Source organism: Lonchura striata, chromosome 23 (genome assembly GCF_050655825.1).
Source record: "Lonchura striata isolate lonStrDom1 chromosome 23, ASM5065582v1, whole genome shotgun sequence".
NCBI lineage: Eukaryota > Metazoa > Chordata > Aves > Passeriformes > Estrildidae > Lonchura > Lonchura striata.
In genome coordinates, this window is record NC_140725.1 from 7,253,037 (window position 1) to 7,276,954 (window position 23,918).

General features: G+C 51.1%; 1 protein-coding gene across 9 annotated transcripts in view; it reads right to left on the reverse strand.

The window, feature by feature from the left end:
* Positions 1-23,918, reverse strand: part of HIVEP3 (HIVEP zinc finger 3) — a 287,982-nt gene that overhangs the window by 55,594 nt on the left and 208,470 nt on the right. For all 9 annotated transcript variants that reach the window (XM_021528378.4, XM_021528379.4, XM_077788482.2 and 6 more), the window contains 2 exons: positions 5,126-10,801; positions 397-542 (listed from right to left, as the gene is read on the reverse strand). In XM_021528378.4, the coding sequence (XP_021384053.3) occupies positions 397-542; positions 5,126-10,240 (5,261 nt within the window). In that variant the 5' untranslated portion in view covers positions 10,241-10,801. The remainder of the gene's footprint in view (positions 1-396; positions 543-5,125; positions 10,802-23,918) is intronic.

Here is a 23,918-nt window from a genome sequence, read left to right on the forward strand (position 1 = left end):
CCCCACCCAAACCCCAGGCATCAGGAAAGACCTGCCCAGATCCTCCTTGGGATGGGAACAACCATCAGGAACATCATTTTCAGGAGAAGGCTCTGGAAAGATTGAGGAGATACAGAGTGCACCTCTGTCACCTCAGAGACAGCTGCGAGATGGATTTGTGCTCTTCACTCCACCACCCACTCGGAACAGAGATCCAGGTGACTGCTGACTTAAAGACAGCTCAAAAATAGGAAATTAATGCACTCCAGATCTGGAGGGCTGAGTTTTATAACAGTGGCTGTGGAAAACAAACTGAAATCCAGCTCCATCTGCTCACCTCCAGTGGCACCTTGCCATCATTGTAACAACTCGACACAAGTGTGAGACACAAGAAGAGAAATAAAATGAGACACTCACCCTCCTTCAAAGATCTTGATCCTCACTGGCTCCCCTCGCTTGGTCACAAGAGCCTCTTCTTCTGATTTTCCCCTTTTCTCCTCTTCCTTCTCAGCTCTAGTTATATCTTTTCGACCTTCATTAGAAAGGAGCGAAGGCAAATGAACCTATCTCCCCAAAAGAGCAAAACAATCCATGATTACAGACAGAATCACTGGCAGGCACACACAGAGCAAACAGCCCCAGCAGAGCCAGCGGCTCCCCAGCGCTGCTCCTGACCAGGGGCTGGAACTGGGGCACCCCCTAACAAACGGGGCCCTGCTGCTGGATCTGGGGCCCTGAGGGTTGTGGTGTGCTTACTGTGACCCCTGACGAGATTTTTAATTGCTCCCTCCAGGTTATCCAGCTCTTACCAACTGGAAAAATGAAGGATGGAGAGAAGCGTGGTGGCTGGGGTGACTCTGAGCATGTGGGGTGTCTGTTCCCAAGTCTCTGTCCCTGGATTATCCTCTCTCTGAAATGCACATCTGAAAGGTTCTGGAGGGGAGGCAGCTGCAGAATTCGTGCACTGAACCTCCAGGTTTCCCCCACATTCGCACACATTCACACAAATTTGGATTTCAGCCACCCTAGCCTGACATAAATCAGCTCTCCTGGGTGATTTCCTTCCTCTGCAACCCCGTTGCCAAGGGCACAGCCCAGAGAAAGCCACAAAACCCACGGGAGAAAAGAATCCTCAACCTCCCCATACGTTCCCAGGGCCAAATCTGCTTTTTCACTGTTATATTGCCACTTGTTGAGGGGGTTTTGTGTCTAAACCTTGTCTAGCCCAAGGTTTAAGTCATGCCCTGACACCTCACCGACACGATGAACGTTGTTTGTTACAGGATGGACATAAACATCAAAGCTGCCTCTGTGGGTGGGATGAGGGAGAGCTCCCCACACCTGGAATGAAATGTTGGGACGTCCTAAATCCTGGGACAAAGCCAGGGAGAGCTCTCCACACCTGGAATGGAATAATGGGATGTTGCCCTCTAAATCCTAACAAAATAAATGCAGGTGAGCTCTTCAACCCGGGATGAAATGTTGGGATGTTGCCCCTTAAATCCTAACAGGACAAAGCCAGGGAGAGCTCTCCAACCTGGAATTAAATCTTGGGATGTCCTAAATCCTGGGACAAAGCCAGGGAGAGCTCTCCAACCTGGAATTAAATGTTGGGATGTCCTAAATCCTGGGACAAAGCCAGGGAGAGCTCTCCACACCTGGAACGAAATGTTGGGATGTCCTAAATTGTGGGACAAAGCCAGGGAGAGCTCTCCACACCTGGAATTAAATGTTGGGATGTCCTAAATCCTGGGACAAAGCCAGGGAGAGCTCTCCACACCTGGAATTAAATGTTGGGATGTCCTAAATCCTGGGACAAAGCCAGGGAGAGCTCTCCACACCTGGAATTAAATGTTGGGATGTCCTAAATCCTGGGACAAAGCCAGGGAGAGCTCTCCACACCTGTAATGAAATGTTGGGGTGTCCTAAATCCTGGGACAAAGCCAGGGAGAGCTCTCCACACCTGGAATTAAATGTTGGGGTGTCCTAAATCCTGGGACAAAGCCAGGGAGAGCTCTCCACACCTGGAATTAAATGTTGGGGTGTTGGTCCCCTACAGCCCAACAGGACAAACCCAGGGATCTCCAGAGAAAGGAAAGCAGATGCCTTTCCCCAGGTCACTTCTCACACAGTCACTCTGACATTCAGCCGAATCCATGTCCTGGATCCATATCCTCACACTGATGGAAACAGGCTGCAGGCAGCTGGGGGCAGTTTTTAGAGGGGTTTTGGCCTGCAGGCAGCCCCGGAAGGCTGGGGCAGAGCTGGTCACCCTTGGCTCTGGCTGGCAGGAGTGGCAGCTGCCCCCGTGACTCACCTGCCTCACCTCAGCCTTGTCTGTAGGGGGATGAATCACCCCAGTGGAGCCTCTTTGTCTCCCCTGGTTTTGGGGGAAGCCACAGAGTGAGCAGCTCCAACAGAGTCCTACGGAATCCAGCGGGATATAACCCAGCCCGCCCAGCTGCTGGAACTGCCACGGGATGCTCAGCAGGAGGAGGGATGGACTCACTCAAAAGCTGCTCTGCAGAGCTGGGGTCAAGCATTTCAAATTTGCCCAGGAATTTCAGGAGCTCAGCTCAGAGCGTTAAATGCACCCAGGGCTGCTGTCTGTCCTTGGGGCCAGGTCAGCCCCATGTCCACACCATCCACACACCCATCCTGGAAGCCTCCTGGGAATGGCCCCTGTGCAGTCCTATGTCCCTAAAAGTGACAGGAATTTGATGACAAAAGGCCCAGAGCAAAACAGTGCCAGGAACCATTTGAACCATTTAACAGCAGGAATGGTCTTGAGCTGGTGGCTGTGGGCATGGAGGTGACAGTGAGGAAATCAGCAGCAGGAGACACTCAGAACCCTCAAAAATTAAACTTTTAGGGTTGTGACTTCACCTCCTGATAGGAGCTACGGGCTCAGAACACTGCTAGGGACAACCTTCCCAGGTTTGCTGAGGAATACAAAACAACTGACTTGCTAGATGTAGCACGAGGTTTATTTATTGCAACTTTCGAAAGCACAAAAACATTGACAGATGAAAGGCACCAGAGAGCCAAAATCATACAGTCACTACTATCCCCTTTTACAATCTCGTTGGAATTTACAGAGAGTGCAAGCCCCAGTACAGTGTCACCAGCCATCCCTACATGCACGCTGGAGCCTGCAGCCACTCCAGAATTCCAGAATTATCTGCTCGGCAAATCCCACTGGAAATTTAAACCCCAAGCCAAGGACGGAGACAGCACGTACAGAACTACTGTTTGCTGCATGCATAACTGTACAAAATACCAGAGCTTTTTTACATCTCCTGGGAGGCCAGCTGACAACCTGGAGTTACATAAAGGAGGAATCTCGAAGGGAAGGAGCCAGAGCAGAGTTAGCTGAGGGTTGGACTCCAACCCTGGAGTGATGCTACTGCTGCTGCACGTCCTGGCAGCCGCTGCTTCCCCAGCCGTGTTTTAAACCCTGCACGGAGGATCTCACTCCCACTGATCACAAATTAGTGCTGTGCTTGGCAAGAATTGGATTTATCTCGGCTGCAGCTCGCAGGGGTTCTGCCAGCCACGGGGAGGAGGGCTGGGCTTAGGATCCGCTGTTTCCCAGGGGAACTGGGCAGGGTGAACTCTTCCTAACCCTAACCTGAACCTGCACCACCAGGCAGCTTGGAGGGGTTTGTTGAGGGGGTTTAGGAGGCTCCGGGGGAAATGCATGCAGTGAAAGGTGGGTTTGGATGAGTGAGGGCTGAACCATTCCTGTTTAACCTTTCCCCTCAGGGCGGGAGGGTCTGGTACCTCTGGACACACACCGGGTGTGGGTTTTAGCACCATGGCAAAGAGCAGGGCTCAGAGCAGCACAGGCACTTCCTTTAGGGATTGAAATCAAGGATGCTATGGCACCACTCAGATAAAACCCTTGGAAAAATAGTGCATAAATCTCAGCGTGGTTATTGCACTGCTCAGGTAATTATCTGCCCCTGTGTCCCTAGAAATCTGTCTCTGGGATTTCTGCAGGAGAGTGATGGAAATGCTGAATAGAAATAAAGATTTATTGAATCAAAGCGATTCTACTGTGTATTTAAGACATATTTATAAGCAGCAGCTGCAGCAGCGATTATGATAAATTTAATATTCAGAGTTCATTTCATGACACAGAAATAAAATGAATAATCCATCAATATAAATTGACTTGAGATGAATATCAAATTACAAAATCTTTAGAGCAATTCTGTTTGCTAATCTACATGAACATGATCTGGATTAAAGGGATCTGTTTGGTTCAGCATTAAGCAGGAAGGGTAAAGTCTGGCTTTAAAATGAGATACATAAAATTAGGCAGCTCACAGGAGGGTCTTAAAGACTTCTGTGCCCGTGTGGGCAACGCCTTGAGGGAGCTCTGCCCCTGGGAAGCCACTGTGAAGTCTTAACTCTAAAACCAGGCATAAAATATCCTTAAATACCTGGAAAAGCAGGTGGACAGCTATGGACCAAACGGACCAAACCACAGGGGTGTTTAACACAATGTGCCGGACCCGCTGAGACACTTCTATAAATGTCACTGTCAGCCTTTGTGCTTCTTCAGGGGCCTAAATACACTTGCAAATCTCCCTTTAATATTTTTTTAAATACTTTTAAGCATGCGTCTCCATGTTCATTAATGTGAGATGAGCAGATGCACAACCAGACAGAATCCCATTTCCCCAAGGTAATCCTTTTTTTTTCATTTCCAACATGCAAAATGTAGGGAATTATAACAGTGTTTAAAGAAAAAAAAAAAAAAAACCAAAACAAAACAAAATGTTGTAAAGCTGTTTGAAATATCAAGACAAATGCAAATGAAGTCTAATCCTTTGTGCTGGAGCAGTGGTGGTTCGTGGGGTGGTGGTGGAGGTGATGATTCCTACTTTTTGGGTTACAAAGCAAGTAGGAACTGGAGAACAGAAACCTGGCCTGGGAGCAGGCTCTCCTGCCTCCTGGGTTGGGGTTTCGGTGGGGTTTGGGCTCTTCACTCTAAGAGCTTCACCGAGAACAGGCGCCTCCCAAAGCGCCAGCGGGACGAGTAAACCCCAACCAAGCTCAGCACAGCCACGCCCCGGCCCTCAGCCCCCTCTACCCACGCATCCAAATGGATCAGGAGAAAGAGATAGGATTGCATTACCTCGGTCATTTTGGGCTTCCTGGAGCTGGCCGGGACCAGCCTGCCCGCCTCAGGCCGCGGAGCGGTGGCCATGGTGTAGGTCTCCTTGCTCACCTTCTGCTTGGACCTCAGCAGGGCCAGGGCTGCCTTGGTGGACACGCCGGGCAGGTTGGGGTTGTAGAGGCTGATGCACCAGCTGGCGTACACCGAGGAGCGGCCATCCGCTTGCTGGGTGTGATTTGGCTTTATGTAGTTTAAATAGCACCAACTGACATTAGTGGTTGTGTGGAGACTGGGGAACTGCAGGACCTTCTTGCTGTCTGTGCCGTCCCGAGCCTTCCCCGCGCTGGCGGCGCCCTCGGGCACGGGGGCAGTGCTGGCAGGGGTTGGTGGAGGCTGCTCCACCGGTTCTTTGGAGTCTTCCTTCTTCACGGGCTGCAGAGGCTCCTGGCTGAGGAATTGTTTGCCAGCTGGCTGCTCGTACTCCTGCAGTGCCTCAAGGCTTGGGGACCCCGACCGGGACACTGCCTGCTGGGAACTGCTCGGGGTTTCCTTTGGCTCTGGCTGCTCCACGGACACGCTGGGTGGTATCTCAGCTTCCACCCTCTCTTGGCTTTCTGCAAGGAAGTGAGATTTATCCTGGTTTTTCCCTTCCTCTATTGCACTGGGTGGCTTCACCACTTCCAGCTTATCTTCTGCTTCAGACACTTCCTCCTCCTTCACTCTCTTCTGCTGCTGTGTCTCCATCGTCAGCTCCAAACTGCCAGCTGGGGACAGCATCCTTTTGCTCCCCCCAACTGTGGAGGGGCCCCCTTCCAGGCCGAGGACACTGTCTGAGGGACAGGTGAGGGGCATGTAGCCCTTTCTCTCTGGTAAGGGCAGGGGCACTCTCAGGTATGGGCTCTGGAAAAGGCTTCTCTGCTCCTCTGTGATCATCTGGGCCAGGTCAAAACCCAGCCCGTGGACATCAGCGCTGCACACCAGGGCACCCTTGGGCTGGTGGTCGTCGAATTTGGGGAGGACGATGGTGGAGGAGCTGCACTGGGACTGCGTGACCAGGATCTGGGAGAGCGTGGTGTACATGGCGCTGCCGTAGGAGGGCATGTTGGTCTGGATGCGAACGGGGACAACCAGGGACACCATGGGCTCTGTCCGGGTGGGGACAACGAGCTGGGTCACGGTGACAGACAGCGCGGGACTCGCTGTGCAGGTCAGAGGGTGCAACCTGCTGTCCGAGTCATAATCCGTGCATGGGGACAGGCTGGAGCTTCCTGCTGCTGAGAACAAACTGGATTTGATCTGTGGCAAATGTCCACCAGCATCACCTGGCAAGTGGAGGGCAAACTGAGACTGGAGAGGCAGGAAGAAGGCTGAGGGGATCGGGGAGGAGCCAGGGTAGTGCACGGGCAGGAATGAAGGGTGCCTGAAGGACACCTCGGCGGGGTGAGACATCAAGGGAGGAGCGATGTGGAGCGGGCCCGGGTGGATCAGCGTTTGCGGGAGGGGCAGCGGCGGGGTCTGGAATATGGAGGGAGGGATCTGAGGCATGGAGAACTGGGCAGAGAGGATGTCAGACATGGTGTGTGCAGCGAAGAGCTCTGCAGACTGCCCCGGCTGCGGCAGGAGGTGCTGGTAGGGGAATATGGAAACCTGAGGGGCCATGAAGTGCTTCTCGTGCAGCGTCAGCTGTGGCACGGGGTGGTGGAACACCTGCAGAGCCTCTGTGTATGGCGGGCTGTAGGATGGCTCAGGGCTGTCCTTTGGCTGGCTCTTGTCACTCGGGTAGGTGCCGTGAGAGGGCAAAGGGGAGGACGTGGTCGGCTGATGGGGCAAACTCGTGGCAGGAGATTTACTTGAAGAAGGAGTTGGATCCTCTGTGTCCGGCCAGCCCAGCGGGGCCGGGTCTGGCTCGTGCTCGGGGTGCCTGGTGAGGGACGCCTGCCGCACCAGAAAGCATTTCCTCCTCTCCTGGGGGGCCGAGGAGGTGGAGGGGCCGGGGGTGGAGGCAGGGGTGGACGACAAGCTCCCATAGTCGAAGGATTTACTGCGAGTCTCTGACATCTGGGAAGGGTGGGACACGTTGGGCGTCTGCTCGGAAGCAGATCTCCGCATTTCCCTGGAATGGTGATGGTGGCTGGGGACCATCAGCATATGGGAGCCAACGCTGGGAGGTTTTGGGTGGGATTCGGAGGGCTGGCTACTCGATTCTGGCTTGGTGTGGTCATCCCGGTCAAAGGAGACAGAGTGACTGGAGCTGTGGGATAGGCTGCTCTCCTGACTGGGGCTCCGGGTGAGAGAGACCGACTCAAAGCTGGAGTCCCCGGAGGACTGGGCCATTTCTGCCAGCCGGAGACGCTTCTTCTTGGGTGGGAGCTTCTCCGCAGGGAGCTGCGAAAGAGTCTGGCTCCTCTGCGGCCACTGGAATTCCTCGGTTTTCTCTGGCTCCTTCGGAGGAGGTTCTGGCTCTGTTTCTGGTCTGTCCGGCTCTTCCGTGACCAGAATCTCAGGAACCTGGATGTTGGGCTGGCGGACCAGCCTGGGCTGCAGGGAGTGAGGGGGGCGGCTGTGCTGGGGCGTGGGCTGAGCTGGGAACTGGGACAGGGGCTTGTCCTCCTCCAAGCTGCTGGGCTGCTCGATGGAGTCTGACTTCTCAAAGGAGCTCGTGTGCTGGATGACAGAGATCTCCTTGGAGGTTGTTCTCCTCTCCTTGCCCTCCGCGCTCGAAGCTGGTTTGGTGTTCCTGGAATGGAAGCTGGCGCTGGCCTCGGAAGGTGCGGATTTTCCCGAGTCTGCTGGTGACTTCATGGATTCACGGGTCAGGTTTAGAGCCACATCAGACGAGGCCAGGTTTGCAAACTGAGTGCCTGGGCCGGTGCTGGAGGAGGGGGTGTCAGACACTTCGAAAGCTGGAGGTTCCTCATCGTCCCCGAGGCTCTTCTCCTTCCGCCTCTTCCGCAGCGGGGTGAGCTCCAAGGTGCTGCCCAGCTTGTAATGCATCATCTGGGGCCACACGTCGGGATCCGCCGCGCTCTTCTCCGCCTCGGACGAGGTGTGGGACGTGGCAGAGCGGGGCTTGGAGAGCTGCAGTTCTGAGCAGTAGTACTTCTTGTGGGCCTCGTAGTTGTCCCTTTTCTTGTAGCGAGCGCCGCACACGTTACACTCGTACATGAACCCTTTTGCCTTCGGGCCCTTGCGGGACTTTTTGGTAAGATCGCTTTCCTTGGTTTCAGGCTCCTCGGGAGGTTTGGGAACACTTTCTTTGCTGGCAGAGCCGACCTCCTCCGAGGCGTATTCCACTCCCAAGGGTAGCTCGATAGCTGGTTGGCGTTTTAGCATTCGAGGGTGGGAGGAAAACGCTTGGCTGCGGCTTAAGACTTCTGGCTCCATGATGTGATCATCGAATGAGTAGCTACCTCTAAAGGTGTGTGGGGAGCTTATAGTGCATGCAGCAGAAGGCATTGAGTGGCTTCTTAGGAGAGGCACTGTCTCTGTGGCACTGTGGGATTGCTGAAGTGACAACAATGATTGTTCGGGCTTCATTTTTTCACCGTGGGATGCCAACACTTTCGCTGCATCCAGCTGGCTGCCAGAACCAGACTTGATATCAAACTGAAAGGGTTCTCTGTACGCACCAGACTTTGGGGATTCAATGCTGCTACGCCTTGATAGAGAACTTCTTCTGGGCTTCACACTGTCGATTTCACTGGTATCCACGACAGCTTCGTTAATGGTAATTAGCTTAGTGATGTGTTCGATCACCTGTGTTCTAGGCACAGACAATGGGACCATGCTGGGCTTCTCGTCGCCGGACAGGTGTGGGAACCCCTGGGTTGTGTTTGCAGCCAGCGCCGCCGTCCTCTGCCCAATCCTCCCACACTTCCCGAAGATGATCTCAGCGTAGGATTTGGCGTTGGTGTTGGGAGGGCTGATCTGCTGCTCCGCGCTCTCGGATCTGGAGAAGTACCCGGATTCCGTGCTGCCCTTGCTGCCGGGGCTCAGGAACGCCTGCTCGTCGATCACCTTCTTGCGCTCGCTCAGGCGCAGCGCCAGCTTCTGCTTGATGCTGTGGGTGTCCTCGGACTTATGGCTCAGGGCGTGCTCTGATGATGGCTCCACAAACTGGGAGCTGTCCTCGAGGGACTGGGACATGCTGGAATGGGACAGTGAGCAGCGGTCGTGGCTGGAGCCTTGGCTCCCTGCGCTCAGCAGGCTGCTGGAGAGCAGGGTGTGCTTCTGCCTGGGTGACAGCTCCACGGCGTGACCCGACATCGCTGCCGTCTCCTCCTCCGAGTCCGTGCTTTCCCCTTCTGTCGGCTCCTCGAAGTCCTCCCCACCGATCCGCTCCATCTCCAGGCTCGATGGGTACATCTCCGCTCCGATCCCTGAGGCCAGCCCAGCTTTAATCCGGTGAGCGTGGGACTTCCTGTGTTTGTACAAGTTGCTCTTCGTCTTGAAGGAGAACCCGCATGGAATGCAAGGGTAGGGCCTCTCCCCGGTGTGGGACCTGATATGTTTCTGGAGCACGCTGGGCTTGGCGCAGGGCCTGCTGCAGTACTGGCAGATGTACTTGCCCGGCTTCTGGGGCTTCTTCTCCTTCTTGTGCACCTCCTCAGCTTGCTTCAGGGACACCTGGGCGGGGCGGGGGATGAAGACCTTCTGCACGGCCGGCATGTCCTCTGCGGGAATGATGGGCGACTGGGACGGGAGGAGCTGGCCGTGGTGGGCGTGCAGCCCGGAGGACGGGAAGGAGCCAGAGGGCCCTGGCCTGACTGGATCAACTAGCTGCCATGTGGGACCTTCCAGGACATGCTCCGGCTTCCCCGGGGACATAAATGCTGGTGCCAGTGCGTGCTGCTGAAGCTGCGGGACGTGGGCAGGGTGGTCAAAGGAGGAGGGCTTGGGTTGCTTCTGGTGGCCGGGCTTCTCCTGAGGCTCCTCTCGCGGAACGGGCAAAGAGCCGGAAAAGTGCTGCTGCGAGATGATATCTCGGAGAGGGGTTCCTTGGGAAGGAGCAGAGCTGCCCTGGTATGTAGTTGGGGATGAAATACTGCCTTGGAAAGCCTCTCCTTTGGGAAGCCTCTTTCTTGGACTTTCCTCAGCCTTTTTTGTGCTCTTCTGGCTTTGTTCAGGATCCATGACCTTAAAAGGGTCTTTGAATGCTATTTCGGGAAGGTTTTGGCAGGCTTCATTTATGAATAATAAAGGTCTCCTCTGTAGATTCCCTGTTTTGCCTGCATTTGCTACGAAGCTGGAGCCGCCAGGAGATGGTTGTTGATTTAAGATTTTACTAAAGTGTCACTAGTTGCTATTTGATTCAAAAAAAAAAAAGTTTCAAGGTCAATAAAGTTCACATTGGTAACACATGACAAACTACTTCAAAGAGAGAAAACTTTCCAAAACTTTCAGTCCAAATATTTTCCTTGTGAACTTGGTTAAGGCTTTAAACCTTGCCATTTTATTTCAGTTGACAGTGGCAAGCCTTCAAAGTCAAGATGCAACCCACAATGTGTCTCTTGTTTGTTATGCAAACCTTTGAAAACTTGAGACTTTAGTGCTCATCTCAGAAAGATCCTCTTTATTTTTTCTCTCTCTCTCTCCTGTGCAAGGAAAATAACACTGAACGGTGGATGTCCCCCTGTGTCTTCCTTCTGTTCCACTTTGGAGTTCAAAAGCCTTGGAAAAGTATTTCCCACATTTCTGTAATTACATCCAAAAGAAAAACAGACAAAAAAAAAAAACTACTTTAGCTTTTGTGTGTAAGTAATTAACCGCTGCTCATTTTTGGGAGGGGGGGGTTAACAGTAAATATTTTGTACACAAATAATTCAGAACAATTGAATGTCTGCCTAAACCTAAACATAAATTGCACTCAGGCAAACCTCAGGGACTCGGTTTAATGCTCACAAAACCTGGCTCTGAAGCAGCAAACAAAGACAGGAACTTGAAACAGAGACATTTTGGGAAAATGAATTAAAACGCTTTCAAACTCGAGTTCCTCCTAATCTCCTGCAAACATTTAGGAGTTTAAAGTTTTTATAATTGTATTTCCCTTCCAAACCAGCTGACTCCAAAGCTCTGCCTCACACCTCTTACATCCCTGACAAATATCAAGGCATCTTCCCTGGATAGAAGCTGCTCTTGAGCTGTGCTAATCCTCAGTGTCACCTACAACAAAGGCAGGTAAAGAGGAGCTTTTATTGAACTGTTGCCTCTTTAATTTCCTGCCTTTTATCACCAAACAAAGGTGCAAATCCAATTTCTGTGTCATCCTGGGCTGTTTCTAAAGGGAAACTCCCTTGAAATGAGTGTGGATGGGATTTCTCAAACCGTATTAACCACCCTGGCCAGCAAACACCTCCTGATGGGACACTCCGGGAGGGAATTCCACTGGGATTGCACCCCAGCTGCACTGGAATCAGCCAATGTCTCCAGAAAATGGAGTGGAAATGGGGGGATGCTCTGAAGGAAAAGCAGGGAGGTGCCTTCTAAATGAAATTAATTGATAGGTGTGATTTATAATGACAAATAAATGATTATCCTTCTTTCTGAAGGTATTGCCTGCCCTGTGGTGCAGTGCCTTGCTAGGCCAGGAATCCAATGGATTAATCAGTGGAAATCACTCCAAGCCCTGTGTTCCCTGGGGATGGGGCTGAAGTGCCAGTCCAGCAGAGCAGGGGACTGAGATTTGAGCCCAGCTTCCTCCTGAAGGGTGAAGAGCCAGCAGGAGAAACCACAAAGTCCTCCAAGGATTCCTCACTCCTCATTCACTCCTACAGCCCTGCGGACTCAGTGAGAAAAGGGACGTGGAGCTTGAGGGGATTTAGCTGAATTTAGCAGATATAAGGATGCTGGGACACCCTGGGAACCATCGTGACCAGCCAGACCTCACAAACTCTCTGAAACCTGTCTCCTCAGATGGCCAAATGTAGGGTGCAAGTCCTTGGACACACCTCCCTCACGGAGAGAGGCAGGGACCCAGTGGGGACGATGGATCCCCCATGAGGGGCTCAGTTCAGGGACCCGGGCTCTCCTGAGATGTCATTTTTTACTGGCTGGATGAGTGGCTTCTCTTTCTGCCCACCTGTGACTCCACACCTCAGGGAAATGACACTAAATCTGTGCTAACCTTGAATTCCACTTTCCTTTCCCTCAAATCCAGGTCCTGTTCCCTTCCAGCACCAGCTTCAAACCTTCCCAGGGCCTGCAGAGCACCGGCTCTTGCCCCGACTTGCTGAGGAAGTCAGGCTCATTGCTGTGAGAAGGATTTAATTACATTTTGAAACCCCTTTTCAGAGAGCCCTCAATGCTGACTAACCCTGGCCGTGGTCTGGGCTAGACTTTGAGCCCAGCATTTATTCAAGATCAAAGACACTCGTGGAGCTGATTTATCACCTTGATTTCTGCACAGATTGCTGGGGTTTGCCCCACTCGTGACACACAGAGCTTTTTAACTTGGGAGAATTGGATTGAAGTAGAGAACATTAACTGGGTGCAAGTGGATTTAAGCAGGGATTTTTTCAGCAAGAACATAGTGAGCTGCCACAAACTCAGATAGTCACATTTAAGAATTCCCAACTGAACAACATTACAATACTGAATTTTCTCCTATAGGCCACATATCAATTCCTAAGTGTTTAATAATTAGGCTTGCAAAGGAAATTCTTGAGTTAATTCAATATCACCTCAAATGTTCAGACCATCCTCATTCTCCTCTGCTAAACACATGGGCCCCAGCTGATTTTTATGTTTTAGGAATTCTGCACAATTCAAGAACAGGCCAAGAAACAAACACACCTGGCTGCCTACAGCAGCAAGCAGGGTCATTCCAGGCCAGTTCAGGCCATTCTGGACATCTTTATTTCATTAATGGGAATGAGGCTCCTGGAATGCCAGTGGCAAAGGATAATTCTCCTGGCTGGATGCAGTTAATCCAGGCTGAGACTTCTCCAAGGAAAACTTAACAGTGCAACAAAAAATGGGAGAAAAAAATGAAGCCTGGGAGGGTTTCTCCACTAAGGATCCAGAAAGAAGGAAGAAGAAAAGGGGAAATTCATGGGGAGCAACTCGGATTTCTGCCCTGGGCCAGGGACAGCACCAGGGCACGGCTGGAGCTGGGCCAGGGCAGGGCAGGCTGGAGCTCAGGGAAAGGTTCTTCCCCCAGAGGTGCTGGCACTGCCCAGGCTGCCCAGGGAATGGGCACGGCCCCGAGGCTGCCAGAGCCCCAGGGATGCCCAGGGTGGGGCTGGTGGGGTCTGGGCAGGGCTCCATCATCCTTGGTCCCTTCCAGCTCAGGATATTCCACGATTCTACAACCCTACACCATTTTTATTCTCACTTTCCTTCAGCATCCTGAGCATGGCACTGGAACAATGACAGCAAATCCATGGCCAGAAACTCTCATTCAATTCCCAGTGACAGGAACAAAGGCTGCCCCCCGATGAAAGAAATCAGTGACAGAATTCCCTCTGACTTTTATGGGATCAGATTTTTACCCTAAAGCCTGGGAGAAAATGTTCAGAAAGACGCTCTTCCAGAAAGTCTCAGTTGTGAGGATTCTGAATTGCCTTATTATGGCTGAAGTGGTTTTGTGCAGAGGCCCAGGCACACATTTTCCCCCAATCTTAAACCTCTCCCAATCTTAAACATCTTCCAATCCTAAACATCAGCCAATCCTAAACGTCACTCAATCCTAAACCTCACTCAATCCTAAATCTCAGCCAATCCTAAACTTCAGCCATTTATAAACCTCAGCCATTCCTAAACCTCAGCCAATCCTAAGCCTCAGCCAATCCTAAACCTCAGTCAATCCTAAATCTCAGCCAATCCTAAACCTCAGACATTCCTAAACCTCAGCCATTCCTAAACTTCACTCAATCCTAAACCTCAGCCAATCCTAAAGTCCTAAACCTTATCCAGTCCTAAACCTTATCCAGTCTTAAACCTCAGCCAATCCTAAACCCCAGCCATTCTTAAATCTCTCCCAATCCTAAACCTCAGTCAATCCTAAACCTCTCCAGTTCTAAGCATCTCCCAGTCCTAAACCTCAGCCTGTCCTAAACCTCAGCCAATCCTAAACCTCTCCCAGTCCTAACTCTCTCCCAGTCCTAACCCTCACCCAAGTCCTCCTGGAGGGTTTGAGGAAGATCTGACCAGTTCCAAGCCTCAGGCTGGTACCATCACCCCACCTGCACAAGCTCCTCCCCACAGAATTTGGGGTTGAAACCTCTCCTGAATGGGATGAGAAATGCTGGGCCTGACACCTGAGCTCCAGCTCTTCCATCACTGAACAGACACCAGGATTTTCCAATGGCATTTGTGGGAATTGTCCCAGACCTGCCTTTTCCATACTCTTCAAACCAAAACAGCATTTTCCTCTCTGTGTACACCCAATTTTAGCCTGTTTTTAGGGATGCCAGGCTTATGGAGAATGTCTGGTGAGCTGCTAGAAAATCTACCTGTTTATCAATCATGATAATTGAAGACAAATTTTAGACAGATTTAATGACCAACAGTATCAAATATTAAAAGTATATTTATTATATTAAAAATGTACTTTATATCTTGCAGATTTTATGCAAGTGAGGAAAGTAAGCACAGCAAAAACTTCTTTTTCTGTTCCACTGAGGGAATTGGCAGCCACTAAAATGCACTGTGGAAGGATCCAGCATTTACCCCTTTATAATTAGGGATTAATCAATCTGGAGATGCACATCTGATGAAAACAAATACTATTTTTTTTTTTTTTTGCAGTAGCTGATGCCACCATGCCATCACAATCAGAAGTTAATTATTTCTTAATTATAGGCATTTCTTGGCCTATCAGCTTTAGCCACACCATGCTGTAAATGCCTTAAAGCAAATAATCTAAAACCACCCCTCATGGATCCCACTACAGTGCATTTTCCACAGTTTTATTTCTCTAAATTTCTAGTCTTATTTACAAGGCCATCCTTTAAAACTTGTTTCTAGTTCCATTTCTCTTTCAATGCCTGTCCTATATCTCAAGGTTTGCATACAGATGCACACTATGTGAGCCTTCTATTAAACTTTGAGAATTCTCTACAAATTAACTTCCCACAGTCTTCATCAGTTCTTAAAACAAATCCTTGAGCCCGTGTATAAAAACAGATGTGAGAAGCAGAGGGTGGAGAGTTCGGTGCTACCTGGAGGTCACAGAGATCCCAAATTAACTTTGAACAAATTCAGTGATTGATGAAGAGAGGGATTTAATGCCAACAGCAGCAGGGGCAGATCCCCTGCAATCACCTCTTGTAACTCGACTCAGAATTCACAGAATTCCAGAATTCACAGAATCACAGAATCACTGGGTTGGCAGAGACCTTCCAGACCATCGAGTCCAGCCCAGCCCAGCCCCTCAACTCAGCCCTGGCACCCAGTGCCACATCCAGGCTTGTTTCAAACACACCCAGGGATGGTGACTGCACCACCTCCCCGGGCAGCCATTCCAGAACTTTGTCACTCTTGCCATGAAAAACTTTCTCCTGACACCCAGCCTGGATTTCCCTGGGGCAGCTGAGGCTGTGTCCTCTGGTTCTGTCAGCTCCTGGAGAAAGAGCCCAGCCCCAGCTGGGCACAGGCACCTTTCAGGAGCTGCAGAGAGCGCTGAGGTCAGCCTGAGTCTCCTTTTCTCCAGGCTGAGCACCCCCAGCTCCCTCAGCCGTTCCTCACAGGGTTGGTGTTCCCAGCCCCTCTCCAGCCTCGTTGTCCCCTCTGGATGCTCTCAGGCATCTCAAAGTCCTTTCCAAAGTGGGGAGCCAGAACTGGACACAGAAATATAAAAATGCAGCCCTGGAAGGACTCAAGGCAGAAGTTTCTCAAATGAATTAAAGCGAAAGCAAAATAAACTGGACAAAGAAAGGCAGGTCCAGCTCCCAGGTGGAGCCCACTGCAAAGGGCAGGGAAGGCAGTAAGGGTGGAAGAAGCAGAGGTTACTCACAGTGGGATGGGGAGTGTGGAATTTTGGTGCTGTCCCTCTCTTGTTTGCCCACGACTGAGCTCAGTCCGTGGAAGGAAGAACAGGCAGGGCTCAGAGTGAGCAGATCTTGCAGTTCCACCTCAGCAGGAGCAGCCGGAGCTCTGCTGGAGACGGGCCCAGGTAACCACAGCAGGGCACACAAGGTGCCACAGCTGGGGAGCCCCTGGGGTGCGCCCACCTCCCTGGGGTGCCACCAAGGCTCGGAGAAAACAGCACTGCGGGCTGCTCTCCTCCAGCCCAGCTGCTCTGCTGGAACCCTGGCTGCAGAGAATTGGAGACTTTCTGTGCTGCCAGGCACTGACCCCCAGGAGAACTCTGCACTGACCTGAGGCCGTGGAGAGGCTCCCAAAATGGAATGGCAGAACTGGGATTGTGGGCGTGGAGTTTGAACAGAAATGTGTGATATCACAGGGTGGGAAACTCGGAGTTTGGGGTTTTAGAATATAGTGATATATATAAACCAAGATGGAGGTTTTGGGTCAGAGGCTGGGCCTCCTTCTCCTTCTCCTTCTCCTTCTCCTTCTCCTTCTCCTTCTCCTTCTCCTTCTCCTTCTCCTTCTCCTTCTCCTTCTCCTTCTCCTTCTCCTTCTCCTTCTCCTTCTCCTTCTCCTTCTCCTTCTCCTTCTCCTTCTCCTTCTCCTTCTCCTTCTCCTTCTCCTTCTCCTTCTCCTTCTCTTCTCCTTCTCCTTCTCCTTCTCCTTCTCCTTCTCCTTCTCCTTCTCCTTCTCCTTCTCCTTCTCCTCCATGGGTTTGGGTGGTTTTGTGTAATTGGATAAAAAGCCCACATTGTAGGGCACGGGTGGTTGATTATTGGGTTAAAAGTAAAAATAATTTAGGTGTCATTTCTTGATTGGACAGATTATCCTTAAAAGAGATGGGGCTCCATTTCCAGTGTGTTGGAGTGAAGGGCTGCAGAACTCAGGGTTTGTGGGACTGTGACAGAGATAAGAACTAACAAACACCTGAGCCCCAACAAGAAACACATCTCACATTTAATCCTGGCCCTGGCAAAAAGATAAAACTCAACAGAGTTCCTCTTCCTGGATTGGGTATTTTTCCTACTGGCCTAGGTGTTCCTCCTCTTAGCCCAGGTGTTCCTGCTCCTGGACAAGGTATTCCCCCTCCTGGCCCAGTTATTCCTTCTCTTGAAGCAGTTATTCCCCCTCCTGGACCAGGTGTTCCTCCTCCTCTATTCCATCTCCTAGACCAGGTATTCAACCAACTCCTGGCCCAGGCATTTCTACATTCCTCCTCCTGGCCCAGGAATTTGTCATCTGAACCAGGTATTCCTTCTTCTGGCCCAGCTATATTCCCTCATGGATCAGTTATTTCTTATCCTGGCCCAACCCTTCCTCCAAAGCTCTTATACAGTCTTGAGTTTTGCATTTTGACCACTTCAGTTTCAAGGAAATAATTCAGTTGCTCTACCAACCTCCCAGCACCTCCCAACACCTTTCCTGTGAGGAGAGGCTGGGAGAGCTGGGGGTGTTCAGCTGAATAAAAGGTTCTGGGGAGATCCGAGATCCCCCTGAAGGGGCTCCAGGAGAGCTGGAGAGGGACTGGGGACAAGGATGGAGGGACAGGACCCAGGGAATGGCTCCCACTGCCAGAGGGCAGGGCTGGGTGGGAGATTGGGAATTGGGAATTGTTCCCTGGCAGGGTGGGCAGGGGCTGGGCTGGAATTCCCAGAGCAGCTGTGGCTGCCCCTGGATCCCTGGCAGGGCCCAAGGCCAGGCTGGACACTGGGGCTGGAGCTCCTGGGACAGTGGGAGGGGTCCCTGCCATGGCAGGGGTGGAATGGGATGGGATTTAAGGTCCTTCCAACCCAAACCATGGCAGGATTCTGGAATTCACATGTTTGGATCCTCAGAGTTGAGCAACATCTGCTCAGCTGCCGTGGATCGCCGAGGGGAGAAGAAAACCCAGGGCTAAACTGCAGAGGTTTGTGTTCAGCTCCCACTTTGGTTACACATTTCCTGTGCAAAACTGGGCAAGTTCATCTCTGCTGGGCCTGGGTGAGCCCCCATTTCCAGATGGGGACACTTCCCTGCTCCACAGCTGGGCTGTGACTCAGCACTGAGTGTCTGAGGGGCCGCGTCCTCCGGGAAGGGAGAGACCCACCAAGATAAAGAGGGATCCTCTTAACTGGAAACAGATGGGGAGACAGCCAGGAGACTTTCTCTGCTCATTAAAAAAAATCCAGGATTAAAAGGCCATGCTTATTCACTTTTATTTTTATCCCACAGGGTTTCTGCAGTTTTCCCTCCCACCTTTCCAGGCAGAGAAGGGCCCTGAGGAAAACACGAACAAACCCAACTCTGCATTTTCTCAAGGCAAAGGGTTAATCTAGAGAATTTCATCACTTCAAAGAGGCTTTCCAGAAAAGCATTTGAGTCACAACAGAGAAATCATTGCAAAATCTGCATATTTGAGAGCTAAATATTCCCAGAAATATCACCATCAAAACTAGAGTCGGGGGGGAGAGAAAAAAAACATCAAGCCCCGTGCAGCCTGAGGAGCAGCAGCCGCAGAAGGGCAGGGATGGAGCAAAGCATCAGCACTTCCATGAATTCCTTGGAGCCAGCACTGGGCTCTGCCCTGCCAGGACAGGGCCCTGGCTCAGCCTCCAGGCAGCCCCAGCCCAGCTCCTGCTGCTCCTTTTCCAATACTAAAAGTGGGATTTGCAGCCTGGCTCCCACTCCTGCAGGCACTGCCAGCCCACTCCCTTATTCCAGAGGGCTTCTCAGGGGTTTCTTACATTTATAAGGACACTAATCCTTGTTTTCTTGCAATGAAACTCACAAAAATCAACTTTTTTAGAGACATTCAAGATGACCCTAGTGGTCCAGCGCCTGTGACTGTGAGGAATTCTGAGCATTCCCAGCTCATCCCCTCCATGGGATTGTGCAAATTCTTGCTGCTCTCCCTTCTCACTATTTAAAAGTCACTATTTAATATTTTTAAACTACTCCTGCCTAATGATTCCTTCAGAATTCCTCAGGACTGACCACTCCAGGCTGCCAATCCCAGGATGGGGAGGCAGCCCGTGGTGAGCAGTGATTCCATCCAAGGCAACGTGCCCTGAGCACAGGGAAGGCAGGAATGGCCTTTCCCTGGAAATGTGTTCCCCTGCAGACTCCAGGCTGAACCCAGGGATTGGGAAACCTCCCAGAATGTTTCTGCATCGTTTCAAACCACAGGAGTGGGGGAAAAAAGAAAGAAGGAAGGGACAAGGGCAGTTCAGAGGGAGTTTGAGATTCCTGCTCAACCTCAGGATCGCAGTGGGAAGGAGTGGATGCCACAGCCCTGGATCCATGGACGGGAGCTATGGACGGGTCAGTGGGAACGGCTCTCCCTGACCCTCCCTGGCTGAGTCTTTCCTCGGATACTGCCCTGATTGTATTCCATGGACACCCAGAAATCCATGGATTCACACACAATCCATGGATTCACAGACACAAATCCGTACATTCACACACCAATCCACAGATTCACACACCAATCCACGGATTCACACACCAATCCATGGAGTCACACACATTAATCCATGGATTCACACACACCAATCCATGGATTCACGCACAAATCCATGGATTCACACACCAATCCATGGATGCACACACAAATCCATGGATACACACACCAATCCATGGATGCATACACCAATCTGTGGATTCACACACAAATCCATGGATTCATACACCAATCCATGGATTCACACATACCAATCCATGGATTCACACACCAATCCAGGGATTCACATACCAATCCATGGATTCACACACCAATCCAGGGATTCACACATTAATCCATGGATTCACACACACCAATCCATGGATTCACACACCAATCCATGGACACACACACCAATCCATGGATGCTCACACCAATCCATGGATTCACACACCAACCTATGGATTCACGCACATTAATTTATGGATTCACACACAAATCCATGGATGCACACACCAATCCATGGATTCACACATACCAATCCATGGATTCACACACCAATCCAGGGATTCACATACCAATCCATGGATTCACACACCAATCCAGGGATTCACACATTAATCCATGGATTCACACACACCAATCCATGGATTCACACACCAATCCATGGACACACACACCAATCCATGGATGCTCACACCAATCCATGGATTCACACACCAACCTATGGATTCACGCACATTAATTTATGGATTCACACACAAATCCATGGATGCACACACCAATCCATGGATTCACACACCAAATCTGGCCATTCCCATGGGTTCAGGACTGGCTCCACACTCCCTGCTCCCTTCTCCATGCGCCTCTTCCAAAATCCAACATCCCATGGATGCCCACACAGCCCATGGAGCATCTCCAACACCACACGAAGGTGGGTACAGGAGGGTCTTTTCTAAGATTATTTCCCAGTTTGAGAAGCTGGATCTTGCTCCAGGGTGAATCTCACCCTTCTGCAGAGGGCACACCCAAGCTCCAGCCCCCGGGATGGAGGGAGCTCCTTCCATTCAGGAATTCAGTTCAGGAACGTGATCCTGCCTCCTTCCATCTCCCAGAACTGGAGCAGCCCCGGCAGCTCTGAAGCTGAGGGTGGAGGATGACCCCACGGCAGGCACTGCCCTGCTGCTCCTGCTCCAGCTGGGCTCCAGCACTGGCAGGGAGCAGAGGGAAAAGCTCCAAGGGAAGCTGAGCCAGGACAGATGAGCCCCAGCGGAGCTCAGGCTGCCAGACAGTTCAGAAAGGGAGCAGAGCACAGCTTGCAGACACCACTCGGTGCTCTGAGCCTGGGCTGCTCCTGCAGGGCTCTGAAAGCAGCGCTGGGATGAGCAGGACTCCCCGACAAGCCCATTTTCCCCTGCAGCCAGCCTGGTTTGGGAGCTGCAGCAGGCCAGGGAGAGCCCAGCCCCTGGAGCTGGCACTGGGATGTGCCAGAGCTTGGCTCATCCTTCACGCCCAGCACAAATCCCGGCTCCAGCAGGAGCTGAGATCCCAAAGTCCCAGCAGAGGAGCCCAGCAGTGATTCCAGCACTCAGGGAGGGAAGCAGAGCTGAAGCTGCCCCCAGCTTTGTCCCAGCCCTTCTCTGGTCTCCTCTCCCTGCGTGAAGCCCAGCCAGCCCCAGGTGCTGGCTGCTGCTCACACACCTGGGCTGAGCTGTCCGCGAGGGACCAGTCTGGAACCTGCTCTCCCCTGGAATCCAGGAGAACAATTCCTGGAGCAGCAGGAGGGCTGGTCATTCACTGGCTGGTGGCATGGCCAGTGAATGACCACCCAAAGCAGAGCTGAGGACAGCCAGGAGGCAGCAGCAGGGACCTCGTGGCTGGGCAATAATGAGCTAATCCCCATTCCCAGAGTATTCCCCAGGCTTTATCCACATGGATTTGACTACCCAGGATCCAGACCCCGCACCAGCCCACGTAACTCCTGCAGGATTTCCACAGAAACAACAAATCATTAAAGCTGGAAAAGCTCTCCAGGACAAGTCCAGCCTTCCCCCCAATCCCACACGTTGCCAAAGCACATTGCTGCTCATTTTCTGAGCACTTCCAGGGATGAGATTCCACCGCTTCCCTGGGAAGTTCGTTCCAACAAGGACACGGGGAAAGCTCTGCAATAAAGTTGCAAATGTGCCCTTTTCAGCTCATAATAACTCAGCCTTTGCATGCTCTCCACAGCGGGGGAACACCAGGGAGAAGCAGCTTTTCCCAGATTTCCTCCAGCTGAATTAATGCCATTTCCTTCCCAGCTTATTTGGCATTCCAGGGCTTCCTGAGAGTAGCATTCCCCAAGGGATTCACTAAAGAAAATAATTGGGAAAAAAAAAAAAAAAAAACAAACCCAAAAACCAGCCAAAAATCCCCAAGAAGTGCCATGGGTTGCTGGCTGCATTGTTTGGCTCCGTCTCTGCTTTCCTGACCGTTGATTGCTGTGGGAGCTGGAGCACATCCATAATGGGAAAAACGAGGAATTTTGGTGTGTTTTGCAAATACCGTGTGAGAGGGACACTTCTGGCAGCCTGCAGAAGTGCCCAGGGTGCTGCAGGGCTGGGGCAGGGAGGCTCTGCCCATCCAGGCGTGAGCAGGGCTGGTCCTGCCCGTGCAGAACCCTCCTGGGCCGTGATCCAGAGGAGTTTTCCCCAAGGATGCCCTGGCAGGACACAGCCAGGCGGTGATGTCACCTGCAGGGCACAGCAGCTTTGTAGGACTGAACAAAGCCAAACCAGGGCTTGGAAGGCAACGACAACAATAAAAAGGAAACTTTTAGCATGCAAATTCCAGCTCTGCTTCTCGACAATTTTTCTCTTGCACAAACTGCTCTTTGTCTCGTTAACGACAAAGCAGAAGCAATTAAGCAAAGTGCAATAAGACTTAAACAGAATGGAATTAAAACCAACTCTCAGATTATTGTTCAACCCTGCTGAAGGGATCCTTCCAGCTGATAGCACAAAAAGCTGACAGTTTGCTTTGGATACAGGAGGGAGGAGCAGAAATTTTTCTTTTCCCTGCTGCCCTGTAGTACCACACAAGGCTGCCCTCTCTTCATGGACAGAATTCCAGCTTTGGAATTCTGTGTTAACCAAGTTCCTAGGTGCTCTAAAGAATAAAATGTACTGTAAAAATACAAATATATTATCAATTCCCTCCATTATGATGGTGCAAAAGCATTTTTGCTTGGGAATTTTTTGTTTGTGAATTCCTGCACCTGTGAATGTGTGAAAATCAAAATAAATCATATTTTCACTTTCTGGACACAGCAAGAACGCACAGTGTTCTGTTGTGCCAGTCTGTATCTTAATTAAATATACAGAGGAGATGCTGAAAGATTTCTGTTTAAATGAAAAATAATTGGAATCTCAGTGGAAATTCAACAAGGAAACTTTCCCAAATGATTAAGTACCAAAGGCAAAGGGGGTTTTACCTGCCCTCAGTGAAAGGCAAAAATAGAAATAAATAATCCTTTTATTTCTTACAGGCAAACCCAGAGTTTCTGATCCTTTCTCCAGGCTGGAAATCTCCCTTTTCCAGAGCCTGGTGGGGAGCATATCCTGACATTCATTTACATTTTGTCACATAACAGAAGTGGTGACAAACCCAGAAATAGGAATTAGACACTGTGAGCAAGTCCCTGCCTGTCCCCAGTGCCACCCTCACCCCCTTTGCTGTGTTCCCACCCCGTGGCAGGGGAGCTGGGGGTGAGTTGGATTGATTAACACAGCTTTTCTCCAGGTAAATATTTTCCCAGGCAAGGTGGAGCTGCTGGATAGGGATTCACCAGGGAACACAGATCCAGCTGCACCAGGTGGAGTTTTCCTTTACCAAACCCCTCATTTCCAAAAGATAATGTGGCCATTTATATCTTGTGTCTATTTATTTATATATCTATATTTTTATCCTGCAATTGCCTGTGCACAAACACACCTCCATGTGCAATTCTGGTTAAAAATTCCAAGTACTAGGCAATTCCAGACAGATCCCAATTTCAGACAGCTGGGAAGGGTGTGAAGACCTGTCCCCCCTGGAAGATCCTGATGTTCCCCACAGCAGATCCAGGGGGGAAAACCTCCCATTTTGGAGCTCTGGAGTGCACACAGCGAGCACAAATAACTCGAAATCAAGATATGCATTTGTTTAACAGGAAAGGGAGAGAAAGCATGACTGAGTTTGGAGGGAATGTTGGGAGCTTTGCAGGGAGAGCAGAGTCAAGTCTGGGCAGTGTTTGCTCCCTTGTCATCACGAGCTCCACAGAACTGCCTTGTCTGCTCATACAAAAATACACCTTGTGCCAGGGAAACAGGCAGGGCTTAATGA